This window comes from Mesocricetus auratus, unplaced genomic scaffold, assembly GCF_017639785.1.
Source record: "Mesocricetus auratus isolate SY011 unplaced genomic scaffold, BCM_Maur_2.0 Super-Scaffold_15014, whole genome shotgun sequence".
Classification (NCBI taxonomy): Eukaryota; Metazoa; Chordata; class Mammalia; order Rodentia; family Cricetidae; genus Mesocricetus; species Mesocricetus auratus.
In genome coordinates this window covers 15228326-15243899 of record NW_024429186.1, presented here as the reverse complement: position 1 = coordinate 15243899, position 15574 = coordinate 15228326, and the positions used below count along the sequence as shown (strand labels likewise).

General features: G+C 49.6%; 1 protein-coding gene across 1 annotated transcript; it reads right to left on the bottom strand.

Moving 5' to 3' along the window:
- Positions 1-1356: 1356 nt before the first annotated feature.
- Serpina12 (serpin family A member 12) lies at positions 1357-15305 on the bottom strand. The gene is made up of 5 exons (XM_013112140.2): positions 15146-15305; positions 7630-8280; positions 6453-6723; positions 2889-3036; positions 1357-1567 (listed from the first exon to the last, which is right to left on the bottom strand). The coding sequence occupies exons 2-5, from the start codon at positions 8261-8263 to the stop codon at positions 1376-1378; spliced, it is 1245 nt and encodes a 414-aa protein (XP_012967594.1). The 5' UTR covers positions 8264-8280; positions 15146-15305; the 3' UTR covers positions 1357-1375.
- Positions 15306-15574: the final 269 nt, after the last annotated feature.

The window sequence follows — 15574 nt, the reverse complement described above, 5'->3', positions numbered from 1 at the left end:
GCAGTGCTCATGGGAGCTCAGCCTCTGGTCCACTGGCTTCTCCCCACTCCCACCCTCACCCAGAGGAGCTGCCGACTCTAACTTTCAGTTTACAGCCTTCAGTCCTCAGCTCTCTCCACAGGCCTGGCCTCCGAGGATCCTTGCCCCACAGAGTGGGGCAGAGATGCAGAGCAGATGAGAGCCTCCTACCACAAACTCCAATACTGCTGCCCAAGGCTCACTGTAACACCACCTGAAGATATCTCGTCTTTCCAAACCTGACTTCCTCCATCTCTCCAAGCCTCACTTCCTCTACGGGTGTGCTCATTCTGGCTGCCCGTTGGACTTTAGAGATCCAAACAAGAAGGGTACAGTGTTCAGAAAACTTCCAGGCAAGAAGTGGCAATTGCTGCTTCATGGGTACCAAGCCTGAACGCCCCTCATGCAGCGCAGCAAGTGAAGGCCATTATCGCCAGAGAAAAACGGCATCTTTCTGCTGCCCGGTCTGACATTATTGGGCTAGCCCTTGCTGCCCCCTAGTGGCCACAAGTAGATCCTGCAGGGCCAGTTTTCTGAGATGGGTAGAGACCCTAGTTTCCCAAAGGTTCAATAGTGGAATCTGCCTTTGGTCGCCGGCCTGAGGAGCTCCACAGTCCTCCTCCGGCGCCTGAAAGAGATCAATCAACAAAGCTGGCAGTGACTCTCAGCTTCTTCCTAAGGCAGCCTTCTCCTAATGCTGCAGAAGGGTCTGGGCCACTTCCACTGTGCTCCTGGAGGTCTGACTCGGTTAGCAGCCCCATCAGGACACCCGGGAGGAAGGCCATGTAGCGCATGTGTCAGAGTTCCCAGCCTGGGACTCACAACGGAGAATGAATTCTGCTAGGGATTGGTACTGATCTTCTCAAAGCCTTCCTTAGAAAGGATTAGCACAATCTTCACTTCAAAGGGGTAAGCAGAGGCTCCCAGACAAGACGTGGGGCTTCCCTAGTGACACCTTCTTCTCAGATGCAAGCCCACGAATCTCACTCAAACTCTGGTTACTTTCTGTGGCCCCCACCCTCCATGAAGTATCTACCTGGCAGCTAGCACATGCGTGCGAGGAGGTGGAGTTTATTAAATAACAGATGTTCCCTGCCTGGTGGGGGAAAAAGTGAGGGCATACTGGGGTAGGGGCTGGCATTTAGTCCAGGGGTGTTGATGGTTAGGGACGGGCTTAAAGTGGATACGGCGTTCAAGGCCCTGAGAGCCAGCTGGGCTGCTGGTTCAGGTGGCAGTATAACATGGTGAGTCTGGAGGGTGGCGTTACAGTGAACCCGTGGCCGCCTCCATGTCAAGGGGTGCAGTGCTTCCAGCCCTAGGAAATGGGTGAGGTCTGAAGCCAACAGAGAATTCCCGTTTATTTCCCACTAGGGTCATAAACCCTGGCCAAGAAGAGCATGGAAGGCAGGGACTTCTCATACAGCATCATCAGGAAGGGGCTGTTTAGCTTGAACCTCTGGGGGGTCTCCATGGGCAGCGTCTGGGCTCCGGAGCTCGCGGCCCCTTCCATGCCCTTCTCGTCCATCTTCAGCTCAGCCTTGTGCACAGCCTGTTGAGCCAAGAGACAGTCAGTGGCTGCCGATCTTCTCCGGGGCCATAGCAGGCCAAACGTGGGGAGCCCGGAGAGGGAGACAACTTAGCCACAGTTGCCCAGCATAGTCGAGAGGATGGTGTTACCATGGAAGCGAGGGGATGGGGGTGCAATGGGCTTGCTGTTTTCCCTGAATTTCAGGGGGCTCACCCACAGTGAGGAGGCTGTGAAATCCTAGCTCCACCTGGCAGGTAGCTGAGCACCTGTGTGATCCTGTTCAGAGGGCAGGATTCCTCCCATAATCCCCTACCACAGTTCCCTCCCAGGGTGACTTGACTTGCCTCCCTTTACAACACTTAGCACCAGCCAATTCCCCAGCCTCCCACACTGGCCACACCCCTCCCTCAGATGGGCACACCTCACGAGTGTGGTTAGAATGAGAAATGTCCTCATAGGCTCACATATCTGAACCCTTGGTCCCCATTGGTGACTCTATCTGGAAGGGTCCGTGTTCAGCCTTGCGGGATGAAGCATGCTGTCTAGGGGTGGACTTTGAGGGTTCAGAGTCCCACCCCACTTCCTGTTCTCACTCTGTACCCCCTGTATGTAGATGAGATGTGATTGGCTAACTTTCTGCTCTGGCTGTCTGCTATTGGGCCTTCCCTTTTCAGGACTGTCCCTCTGGAACCACAGACCAAAATAAACTCCTCTGTAAGTTTCTTTTGGCCATTTACAGAAACATAACTAATACACCCCATTTCTAAAATCTTGCCCTTCTATGCTCTTTAACCCCAAAACTGGGTGGCTAAGAATATAAAATATCTAGTTAGATTGTCATTCGTGATAAGCAATGGTTATGTTCAAGTGTGAGTATTCCCCCCATGCTGTGCTCTAGACACACTTATGCTACAAAACAACTATATATTATGTCCCTGAAATTCAAATCCAACTGAGAGTCTTGTGTTGTGCCTACTAAGTCTGAAGACCCCAGATACACTGTCCTCTTCCCCTGTCCTGATAAGCAGATTGCAACCTTGCTTCAGACCATACCTTCTTCCTGTCTGTCTCTATGGTGCACGTTCCTCCTTCCTTCTCCTGTGAAACCCTCAAGACAAGGTTGGGGCCAACCTCAGACTGGGTATGGGTCTGATAAATGTCCCAGCACTTGTTCCCTATGCAGGACATTGAACTGGCTTCCAGTACAGACCGCGTGAGTGACCATTCTGACTTTAGAGTTCTAGAATCAGAGACTGAGGCGTGGTCTACCTGGGACCACAGGGCTGAGGCCGAATGGGGACTCCTGTGTAGGAGGGGACAGTGGTCTGGCCAGGTAGCTTACCTCTCCCACTTTCAGGCTGCGATGAGATGAGATCCTCGTGAGGTCACCATTTTCCTCAAAGATTTTGCTGATGCCCAGGCGGGAGAGAAGCTTCTTCATGTTGTAAGTTGAAGAGATATGGAGCCTGGGCATCCAAATATCTACCACTCTGTGGAGAAGAGAAGGAAAGGGTGAATGGAAGGACTCTATAACTGTTCATGGTGGGCTCCTGAGAACAATGAGACCTTTATCCTCTCAGCATTGAGGCTCAGGGGTCTTTCTGGCCTTGGAATGAGAAAGGCTCAAGTCTGGGACTCCAGACATCTCAAACTCACTGACATTCCTGCTTCCTGCCCAGCCTGCTCCAGAGCACTCACCCACTGGAAACATTGCCCAAGCTCCTTACCCATGCTCTCTCTGTAGCAAGAGCTGCCTCTGCTGCACCCTGAGTCAGTTTAGACCCCTGCCAGCCTGCTGCTGGAGACAGCAATCCTAAAACCTGGAGCCAGTCAGACCTGAGTTCAAGTCCACCCTGCTTTTAGAAGTCGCGTAGCTGGGGCAAAGGATCTTGGTCTTCTGAGCCATGCACCTGAGGAGGACTGCACCTGTGACCTGGGCCCTCTCCACCTTTACTTCTCACTCGCTACGGGATCTCACCAGGTCTCAAACTTCATACTTGGCCTGATAATCCCCAAATTTACTTTTCCACTTGCTTTTTTGCTCAACAAATAGTTTTTAAGCACCTACTATGTGTGATGAGCAGGACAGGCAAAGCCCTTGCCCTTGCCCTTGCCCTTGCCCTGTGTTCCAGCAGGGGAGATGGACAATGAAATCAACACTAACGAAGGCATAGTGTGGGCATTCACAAATATTGGTAGTGAAGAGGCACTAAGTATGAAGGAAAAGGAGAAAACAGATCAATTTGTGGGAATAGGGAATTCTGGGACTCAGAGATGTTCGGGCCAACCTGAAGTGGAGTAGGGCAAACTGGATTTTCTCCTTCAATCAACAGGGAACCATGGCAGGATTTTCGGCAGAAATGTGCCATGGTCTTGATTAAAATTGGAAAGGATGGCTCTGCTGTTTTGCTTACAATACGCTCTTGGTGTTCGATGCTGAGGACAGGCATGGTTGATAGGTGATAGACCATTGACAGGCAGGTTGTATGGGAGCCTCAGAGATGGAGGGAAGGGGCCAAGTCCCAATTTGCTCCCATGAGGGGGTAATGGAGCTTCCTAACACATGCAGGAGAAACTGGCCAACCTTGACCCATTGGGTCATGCTTGAGTTAATGAACCGTGGAGTTGCCCTGGAGACAGGTGGGCCTGAGCAGCTGTGAATAGGTCTTTCTGAGCACATGGAGACCTTAGATGTCCAGGGACCTTCTGGGTAAGTCAAAAGGAAAAGGGTTCTGAGGATAAGGATAGTGTCATGGTTGACATAGTGTAGAAGGCTCTGTGCCTGTGGAGGTCACCAGGGTGTAAAACTAGACAGCAAAGAGCTTGGAGGCTGAGCCCCGTGGCATTGGGCTCTATGGTAGGGGTGGGGGAGGGGAGTCAGGAAAGGGAAGTGGCAAGCAGAGCTGTGTCACATGGGGATAGCCTGGGAGGAGAGGGTGTGGCTGGCCAGTGAGAAAGAAACGCCCAGCTGCTGACCCTGGACTCTGCAACACGGCCCCCTTAGTCATCCTGGTCTCTGAGCAGAGTACAAACACCTGGTCAAGTGAGGCTAAGGAGGGGGAGGGGGAGGGCCATACAGGTGGGTGCTTCAGGCACTCACAGGAGAGGGAACCAAGGGACTTGAGTAGTGAGCAGAGCCCCTGGGAAGGGTTAATAGCATCAGGGGTTTCCCTCAGGCCGGCACAAGGACTAGGCCTACCAGCATGGGGGTGGGGCGGGGATGAGGAGGGCGCACATAGGCCTCGTGTTTGCTGTGGAGAAGTCACTACTGTGTGCTGTCAGTTATCCTAGCCCCCACGAGGGTGACTGGACTGCAGGGAGTGTAACAGTGTCCTTCTGTTCACTGGTAGTGACTCCGAAGAAAGCATGGGCATTAGCTGATGCCTAGAGGCTAGGAGCAAAGTTCTGGAGTGACATCCCTGAGGAGGGAAAGGACACAGGATCGGTGTGCAAATATGGAGACTGTAAAAATATGCCAAGACGACTTCCGTGCTTGTCCATGACAAGGCAAAAAGCACAGGGCCCATCAGCCAGAGATCGGATAAAGAAAACGGGGCACTTACACGCACAGTGGAGTTTTTGCCAGGCTGTGGGAATGAAAGCATCATGTTTGCAGGAAGAGGGATGCAACTGGAGGTCACGTTAAGAGAAAGAAGCCAGGCTCAGAAAGACACGTGTCTAAGCCAAGTGTGTGACGCGTGTCTGTCATCCCAGCACTCAGAAGGTGGAGGTGCAGGGGCAGAAGTTCAAGGTCATCCTTGGATACAGGGGGAGTTCCAGGCCAGCCTGGGTTACACGAGATCCTGGCACAACAAACTGTTGATGCTGACGACTGATGGGAGTTAGGGGACCCTTGAAGCTGACTGATAGGAAGGTGGAGAACTCTTGAAGTTGATTGATGGGGAGGTAATTGTTTAAAAAACCCTGGCAGCTTTCTGTTTCCTCTGAGGAAAACCTGAGCTTTGCTCTGGAAGTCTGCAACAGCAGGCTTCAAACTCTGTGAAGGCTGCCTTCAGTGTGCAAGCCAGGTTGGAGAGTGCTGGAACCTGAATTCCAGATGTGTTCTATACTCTTGGAAATCAGGAGTGTTGGTGGGAGAGGTTAGGCATGCGCCTGTTGATGTGGTCCCTTCTCTTAGAAAAGGGTGTAGCCCTTCAACCTCTCCTGGGCCTTCCATGGTGGGGAGTGGCTGCAGAATGAAGAGCCAGTCTCCTCCTCCTCCTCCTCCTCCTCCTCCTCCTCCTCCTCCTTCTCCTCTTCTCTTTCCTCCTCCTCCATTGCTCAATAAAGGAAGATGAAGATTTCTAGTCTTGACTCCCTATTCAAAATAACTTCATGTCAACCTTCTAGACCAAATGAGCCTGAAGAGTGGGAACATTGGCCCATTGTGTGTGTCCTGAAAAAAATGAAATGTTCCCTTTAGTAGACATGGGAAAGTCCACTACCCTGGAAAGAGATGGAAGCCTTCAACAGAAGAGAGGGACATAACTGCTGTTGGCTACTCCAGGCCCAGAAGGGCTGGGGGATAGATGCATCTCTACTGAGAGTGTCTCCTTGTCCCTTGATACCCCAAGAGTCCATCCTTGGAGTTCCCCTTGTGCAAGATCCCATCACTCCTCTTTCTTCCCTTGGCCTTGAAGCTGTACCTCAAAGGCCGCCTCCTCTGCGAGGCTCTCCCTGACTGCCACCCTCCAGCAGGACTCGTTACCCCACACTCGTACAGCTTCAGTGCGTGGACCTTGAAGAGCCAGAGTCTCACCAGCTCCTAGATGCATCCCCAGTCCCCTGCCCATCTTCACCGAGTCCTAGCGAGGGCGTGGCTGTGCACTAAGGGTAGAAAAATGAAGAGAGATGGAGGTAAGAGAAGAAGAAGCAAGAATGTCTATGGGCCAGGCTCTGGCTTTACCTTTTTGAGAGCAGGCTTTTCCATTTGGCAAAAATGTCCACCTGCAATCCCTGCTCTACTTGCTTCATTTTGCCCTTGTCGGGAAGGATGAAGGTGGCCGTGATGTTTCCTCGGTAGGGCATTTCCAGGATGGTGCAGGAGAGCTGGCTGTCATAGGCCATGTCATACATGCCCCCTCGGAACATCATGGGTACCTTCACAGCCTTGCCTTTATCTACGAAGAACTCTTCTTCTCTGGTTTGTTTTGGATCGAATTCATACTGCCACCTGGCTTAGGATTGAAGACAGACAAAATGGCGTAAGTGTCCAGAAGAAAAGGAGGGGAGCAGACCTAACTGGTCCTTGACCACCGTCCACACGGGTTCAGAGGGAAGTGATGGGATGTCAGGGAAGGGCTCATGAAGTCCTTCTCCTCCATGCCTGCACGGCCTCTGTGGGTTGGACACAGGCCCAGGGAACCAATTAAAAGAGCCTGGTACCAGTGTTGCATGACTGCAGGAGGCACAGCACATTACCCTAAGGTCTGAGGACCCTGAGGCTGTGTCTGAACAGAGCCTGGATTGCAGTTCTGGGGGTTGTTTGACTTTGTGAGAGGGAAGCCAACCTCATGTAGGGGTGAGAAAAACCACAGGGACAGAGAGCTGTGGGACCTTGCTGCAGAACTCTGTCTGAATCCTCCCCTTTTATCTAGTGATTATTACTGGTGTGTGTGTGTGTATGTAGATGCCAAAGAGCTCTTGTCTCTTGCCTCTGTTTCACTATTCCAGAGGTTAGGGTTGTAGATATGTACCAATGTGCCTGGATCTCTCTCTCTCTCTCTCTCTCTCTCTCTCTCTCTCTCTCTCTCTCTCTCTCTCTATCTCTATCTCTCTCTCCTCTCTCACCTAAGAAGCAGAGACTCCAACTTCTAAACCAAAACTTGGGAGGACGACCAGGCACAATAAAAACGCACAGGGAATAATCTGGACTGCAAAGCTCCCTTCCCCATCATTTCTGCTCTGAATCCCAGTAACTTCTTGGTGGGTTATGTATCTTGGTGTTCAGTTTAGAGCCAGAGGGGCAGAGTCCTGGATCTTCCTGACAAAGAGGCTCAGACTCATAATAGAGCAAAGGACAGGGTCGATTTTCTAACCCAAGTCCCTCCACCTTCTCCACACTGGCATACCCATAGCCTTACCTCGAAAGTAAATATAGTTTGCAAGAAGCATCACCGTGCCTGGGTCTATGCTTTTGACCAGGTTGTTGATTAGGTTGTGAGTTTTCTGACTGATGTACTTGTTGATTTCCCTCTGAGCACTTTCCAAGTCCTGGAAGTTAGTGAGCACCATGTCCGCATCATACACCGACTTAGCCAGTTTCAGGAACCTCTTCTGGGGCCTCAGCTTCTGGTCCATGAACAGGGCATTGCCTAGGTTCATCTTTACATCCTGTGTCTCTTGGTTGAGCTTGTGGAGAAGGTAGTAGAAACCCAAGTGTACGTCCCTTTCTGGCATCTCCTTGAAGTTGAAGCCTTCCTTGATTTCCTTCAGTGTGGAGTTCTGGGCCCCCAGAGACAGCATGGAGAAGGCAGTAGACATGCTCAATGGAGAGAAGAAGATGTTCTGATGAGGGCTGTTGGCAGCCAGTTTCTGGAGTAGCTTAAAGCCAAATTCCATGTTGCGTCGACCAAGTGTTCGGGCATCTTTCTTGCCCTTCCACTCTTGGAGCTTGAGTGGAGTCCCATAGGTTTCTAGAGAATCATCTGCCTGCAGGAGACCTTTCACAGTGAGAAGACCTGCCAGAAACAGGCCCAGGCCCAGCACGAGGTTCATTGTCCTTGGAGATTATCCTGTTGAGCAGTAGATGTGAGCATAACATGTGAGAAGAGAACCCTATGGCTCCTGTCTTATCCACCGGGAAGACCAGGGGGAGAAGACAATGGCTGTGGGCTACTGAACACCATCGTTGCGTGCTTTGAGATCCTTGATAGCTTCTAATCTTTGTCATCTCCCCAGGGACTAGAAACTGTTGTCCTCGTGTCCTAAGTGAGAGGTCTGAGCATAGAACACCATTCCCATTTACATTTTTTTGCATATGTTTGCTTATTGTTCTAAGCGTTCTTGCACATACGTGAATGTGTGTGTATACAGACACATGCGCACACCACAACACATGTGTGAAGATCAAAGGACAACTTACGGGGATTGGTTCCCTCCTTCCACCATGTGGTCCCAGTGCTCAAACTCAAGTCATCGAGCTTGACAGCAAGTGCCTTTATTGACTAAGCCATCTCGCTAACCCACCACTCTTGCTTTTGAGTACTTCTCTCTTATCTTTGTGTATGTGAATGTATATATGATACATATGAACATGTGCACAGGTATGTGTGTGTGTGTGTGTGTGTGTGTGAGAGAGAGAGAGAGAGAGAGAGAGAGAGAGAGAGAGAGAGAGAGAGAGAGAATTTATGTGTGTGAGTGTGGGCACATATGTCCCATGGTAGATATGTAGATAGCAGAGGACAACTCTCGGTGTCAATCCCTGCTTTCCGCCAAGATCTCTTGTTGCTTACTGCTAGTTGGTCCAGAAGCTTCTGGGGACAGTCCCATTTCCATCTGACATTTTGCCATAGGAGCACTGAGATTAAAAGTATTTGCTATGGCCCCCGGCTTTATGTGGGTTCTGAGGGTTCAAACTCAGCTCCTCATGCTTGCAAGGCAAGTGATTTACCCACTAAGCCATCTTCCCAGATCCTCCTTTGTCTTAAGATAGCAATGTCTCAAAGTGTTTTAGGACATTCTACCCTTCATAATGACAATACGCTGAAGCATGGTCTTGTGACTGACAGTGTGCCACTTTATACTGTTGCTACAACTGTTCCATGAGTGAGAGTGGGACTCAACTCAGGTCACTCAGTGATTTTCCTGGGGGACACAGAGTCCTCTTAAAAGTGATTGTTTTAATGACATAACCCCAAAACCTGAACCTGGCCACTATCTCCCACAGGTGGACAGAGAGAAGAGAAATAATGGTGGAAAAAGAAATGAGAGTCACATCTAATGACATCTTGAATCCCTGAATCAACCTGGTATCTAGCTGCCTCCATTTCTTTCAAACCAAGACAATAGATTTCCATTTGGAGGTTGGCTGGCTTAAGCTAGCTTTGGTTTTCTTGCCTGATTCTCAGGAATCCATCTCCCTGTAGAGGACCCCAAGGCATGAAGGGGAATGAGTGCCCTTCAGAAAAGAAGCCAGGTCTTCAGTAATCCCTCCCTTTATCATTTCCAGGAAAGGAGAAGGGGCAGTGTCAATGAAGACAAAAGCTAAACCTGTCTGACTTAAGGCCTGCTTCTCCTTTCCCTGACCCCTCAGGCCGTGCATCCTCCTGTGAACTTTCAGGGTAAATAATTTCCCTCCCTGTTTCCCTCTCATTTCTAGACTCATGGCTCCACAGAGCTGTCTAAACTGTGGCGTTCCAGAACATTTGTTTTCTCTAGCCAAGTTTTCAATGATTTATGCAAAGTAAAACGCAGGCCTCTGGGTGAATCTCTGATGTGCCACAATGCTTCCTGTGGTGATATCTTGCTTGTACAAATAAAGCCTGTCTGAAGATCAGAGGGTGGAACTTGCCACTAGCTAACCATAGAAATCTGGAGGTCTGTACAGACAGACAGGAAATGAGATGGCTGGGCAGAGACAGGAAGTGAGATAGGCAGAAGGAAACAGGAACTCTCTTTTCTACTGGGAAGCTAATGAGGTAAAGGTGGATTTGGCTTGCTCCTTCTTCTCTCTGAACTCTCAGTATTTTCCTCTATATCTGACTCCAGGTTTTTATTATTTACACAAATTAGAACTCCATTTACAGTTTCCCCTAGTTCCAGTTTCTGGAGTCCAGGGCCCATGGGAAATAGTAAACCCATCAACAATAAAGGCTATCCCTGGTGGCATAAGATGGGTCCCTACATTGGAGCTGGAGGCAGGATGAGAGCTGTCTTAGAGAAAGCCTGTGGGGAAGTAAGAGAGCCAGGATGATAGGAGGGGACAGAACAAAGATGCTATCCAGGTGCTAGCCGACCTTGGTCTGGTCCCAAAGCAGGATCTTTTTGTTTGTTTGTTTTTGTTTTTGAGACTGGTTTCTCTGTATTGTTTTGGAGGCTGTCCTGGAACTCACTGTGTAGACTAGGCTGGCCTCGAACTCACAGAGATCCACCTGCCTCTGCCTCCCCAGTGCTGGTATTAAAGGCGTGCGCCACCAACACCTGGCTTCCAAAGCAGGATCTTAAGAGGTTCTGACACTTTGGGCAGAATTAGACAAAGGGTAGCTGTGATCTGTCCCCAGGATTCAGGATGTGACTTACAACTTCCTGAGATAGTTGGTTCCTTCCATCCAGCAGAGATTTTTCCAGTGAGAAAGAGGAGTTGTGACCTTCATAGTGGCGCTGCTGCAACTGGGTCCTACAACCTGACACCAGGTGATCTTCCAGGTGACAGATGCTGGCATAGTACATGTACCCAGAGTTCCCCAGCCCCCAGGGCTTCCTATAGAGGAGGCATTGCAGATGTAGCCTTCAGCACCACAATAAGACTCTTGGAGAGTCTGTGGCACAGTATTGAAAAATTCTAGTAAGCACTTTCTGTTATGTCTTGAATTTGGAATGTTCCCCTTGGGCTCATGATTTGTCCTCAGTCGGTGACCCTGTTTGGGGAGTTTGTGTGTTTTGTAACCTTGGGCTTGTTGTGACCTCTAGTGGGTGGGCCTTCAACCCCATACTCTGCTTGTGTTCTCCTTTCTTTCTCCTTCTCCTTCTTCTTCTTTTTCTTTTGAGACAAGTTTTCTCTGCACAGCCCTGGCTATCCTGGAACTCACTTTGTAGACCAAGCTGGTCTTGAACTCAGAGATCCATGTGCCTCTGCCTTCCCAGTGCTAAATTAAAGTCATGCACCACCACGCCCAGCTACTCTTTATTTCTTATCCCACAAGATCCAAGGAGCCTCCACCGTGACCGTGAAATCCCCAGAGCCTTTGCCTCCATGATGGACTGAAGCTGCGAGCCAAAATAAGCCTTTCCTTCTAGCCGGAATTTTGTCATAGCAACAAGAAACATAGCTGATGGGTTATTCAAGTACCCGTTCTTGTTTTAGTTGCCATTCCCTCTCTGGAGGACTGCATGCACCCCAGGGACCAGGTTTCTGTGTGAACTCCTAGGGAGAATCCAATGGAGGCAATCTCAGCTCACCTGCTGTGATTGGCTTAGGAGATAGTCCTGAACCAGTCAGGGCACGCACAGAGAGTGTGACTGTACTGGCCTGTGACTCCAGTGGTCCACCAAGAGTGAACCTCAGCACTGTTTTCTGATGTGTTTTGGTGGTGTCCTGTTTCTATGAGACTGGGTTTCTTTAAACACCTTAAACTCCCAAGAATCCCATCTGGTAATGATTAAAATTAATTTGCTTTTAGTGAAGGGCTGGGTAGAAATAGATTATGGGAGGGAAATGATAGATTCCTTAAAGATGCTTTCGAGAAATTAAAGAAAATAGGACTCATCTGGGAGGTGGTGGCACATGCCTTTAATCCCAGGACTTGGAAGATCGATCTCTGAGTTTGGGGCTAGTCTAATATACAAAGAGAGTTCCAGAACAGCCAGATAAAAAGGAAGAAAGGAAAAAAAAACAGAAAAAAATCAGAAAAAGGCAATAAGACTAGAACTCAGGATTCCACGGGCTGGGCTGTTGACTCAGGTACCCGGGATTAAAACAGAGGCCTGTATTACTCAAAGCAGATTGCCACCCTGTGTCATTTCCCAATGCCAACAAGTGGAAAAGTTAAGACATGTCACATCACTCACACAGCTGACAAAAAAGTTCTCAAGAGAGGTTCTGCCAGCCACCTTGGTAGTCAGGGCCATGGGCGAACTGGCAGGAGCTGGGTGTGAGTCAGAGCAGGCAGGACAGAGGCCCGAGCCAGCCCAGGAAGGCAACTGCTGGCTAGATACTCTACCCCAGAAGCACTCCCTGAAGACCCTCTCTCAGCCAGGCTCTCTGAGGAGCCCCACTGCGAGGCCCTGAAAGGCTGTCTGTGGTGCCAGGTTCCAGCAGTGAGGGCTAGTAAGAGAATCAAACACCTCGATGTGGACCTCCCTTTCCCACCCATGTGTTCTGTTAACTCTTGGATCACAGCATCCTCATGTGTTGAACAGCGCTGGTGTAGGAGCATCTTCCCCACAAGATGCTATTGACCAACAGCTGCTCCACCTCTCTGGACACAGCCACACACTGACCACACCTCCTACCTCTGCAAGCCTGTGACACTGCCACTGTGATCCCCTTAGGCCTCCTGTCCTTCCCTGCCCAGCCCCGCCTTTGACCTTTTGCTCCAAAGCAACCCACACTAGTTCCATGTTTTCCATCCATCTCCACAGGCCCTAAACTGACCCAAATTTGTCAGATGGGTGAGATGCCTAAGTAGGCTATTTTTTTTTATTCTGGCAATTAAAATAGTGGGGCAACTGGTTATTTCCCAATAAATTGATGGGCCAGCTCTCTTGAGTTGAGTAACAATTTGTTGGGTTGTAGTCTGGAATGTGTATAAGGTCCTCTCTGTGTCTGTGTTTATATGAATGTGTGTTACTCAAAATAAACCACAAGTATATAAATAAAAGCCAGAAAAAGAAGTCAGACATTGAAGGCTGTGGGACACAAAAAAGACAGGAAAAACTGACAATATTTCAATTTGCTGATCATTCACATCCCACATTATTTGGGAAATCACTTGTTTCTTCCTATGAATAAATTTACCTCCCACTGATTCCCCAGTCACGGAGAAACCGCTGGGGCAAGTTACACCACTGACTTCAAACCTGAATGTGTCCAGTCCTTGCTGGAGGGCTCTCAGGCTCAGCCATGGGCACCGTCTCTACCTCCTCCCACATTGAAAAAGTCACAAGGAAATGCAATGGTGGGCATAGTAATTTTTCCCTGGTGATGCACACCTTTAATCCTAACACTTGGAAAGCTGCGATCCAAGGAACCGCAAGTGCGAGGCCAGCCTGAGCTGCACTGGGAGTGTGTTTGCACATGTATGTGCATAAATGAATGTATAACCCTCCCTTTTCTTAGTATCCGGGTGGACTCGGTTCCTGTGTATAAAATGTTATGGTGCCGCCTGCAGCCTCCACACCCCCCCCCCTGCATACTTCAGGTCTCCACATTGCCGGCAATTCCTACACAGTGCCTATTCTCTGGCAACTATCGCCACACAGGCTGCTTTAAGCAGCACAACAAGAGAAAAATACAAGTCTGCATATTCACTGCTGGTGCAAACGCTGTCTGCAAACATTTGTTGGCCCACGGTTGGTCAGATCTGTGGGTGTGAAGCCTGTGGGTATGGGGGCCAACTGTGGTACTGATGGTTTTGCAAATGGCTTCCTGGTTAATAGCAGGTGGTTAGAGAAGCCGGTCATAACCAGAACATGTGGGCTATAGACTGCCTACATACTCAGGGAAGAGACTTGGAAGCACTCACTTTGGAACCACTCTCTCCCGACACTGTGTCATCTGTTGATGAAGGTAGCTGGCCTGCTAGCCCTCCTCCAATCAGAGACCCACTAGTGTGGCTTCTTCTGACAAGTTCTCACCCATGGTATCTTGTGCTTTAAGTAACCGCAGAGTCCTCTGCTCTGGGGAGGCATCCCATGATGGCTGCCTACACCAAGCACCCTTTTTTCCATATCCAGTGGACCCTGCACCTTCTGAGAACCCAGCTGTTCCGGACCCTTCCTGGAGTTTCTCGGTCTGCAGCACTTGGGTCTGTCCAGTGCTCTCCCCAGAGCAGAGAGATTCAAAGATGCACCAAAGTGCCCCATCTTTGGTACCATTAAGACGCCCTGGACACGCTCTAGTGCCCACTGATACTGTTTTGAGATAAACTTAACTAGAGGCATTAGCAATGAAATTATCATTTTTTCAAAGCAAGTTTAGAACTAAATGGAAAGAGAGTCTTTTCCAGCTGCCAGAGAGAAGACCTACAAGAGAGCTCTAATACCCACTGCAATGTGCTTAGTCCTTCCTGGGGAACAGAGACTGAATGGCTCCACTTATTTATTTATCCTGTAGAATTTTGTTTTCATTCTTTTAATACATATTTTTTGAGTGCTGAGTGTGAAACTATACTCCTGTAATCCCAACATTCAGGAGGCAAGGAGGAGGATAGGCAGTTCTATGCCAGCCTGGGCTACATATTAATACTGAGAGAGAGAGAGAGAGAGAGAGAGAGAGAGAGAGAGAGAGAGAGAGAGAGAGAGAGAGAGAGAGAGAGAGAGAGAGAGCTAAGCAGGCAAGTAGGCAGCATGCTTCATTTTTTTCTGGAACTCCTTAGCTCCTTAGCTGGGTGCAAACAGAGCCACCAAGACCAGTCAGAGGGCAAGGTGGACTCTAGGTAAGGGGGCTGCCTTACTTCTGAAGATCTCACCCCCACCCCACCCCATCCCAACCAGTTTTCTTCTAGAAAATTCTCAGAAGTATATATTAATGAAAATGAATCAGCTTCCACTGTACCTGCCCAGCATGCCTCCAGGGCTTCTTTTACACACATTAGAAATCCTCTAGAATTTTCTTCCATACACATGGGCTACAGAGTAATCCTTCAGTCTCTCACCCCTGGAATCAGCCTCATAAGGAATGGACTATGTTTCCAATCTTTCCAGGAGTTGCATACTCACAGTGCATCCAGGCGACATCCACAGGGCCAAAGGCACCTGCCTGGCTTGCTTTATTATTTATACCTCCAGGGCCCCCTTGAAGAGGCAGAATGTGACCAGTTGAAGCAGCTGGCCGTGGGTCAGTCGATGGGCTTCCAGGAGCAGTGGCCACACCACTTCCTCTGAAGGATGCTCCTCATCTCGGGAGCTTAGCCACAGTGTGATATGTGCAGGCCACGCCCACTGGGCGGGAGCTACCTTAACGCCGACCACTCATATCTTTTGCAACGTTTTAGTTTCCCAATTGCTGTCCGGAGATTGGGCGAGTCAACAGGTGGATCTGCCTTTGGTATTGACATTGAAGAGTCAACCCCCAAGTCACCTTTGTCCTCCACCGTAAAGGCTGAGAGCCTTGTGGCTAGGGGGCTCATTCCTTTGCCTTCACAGTTT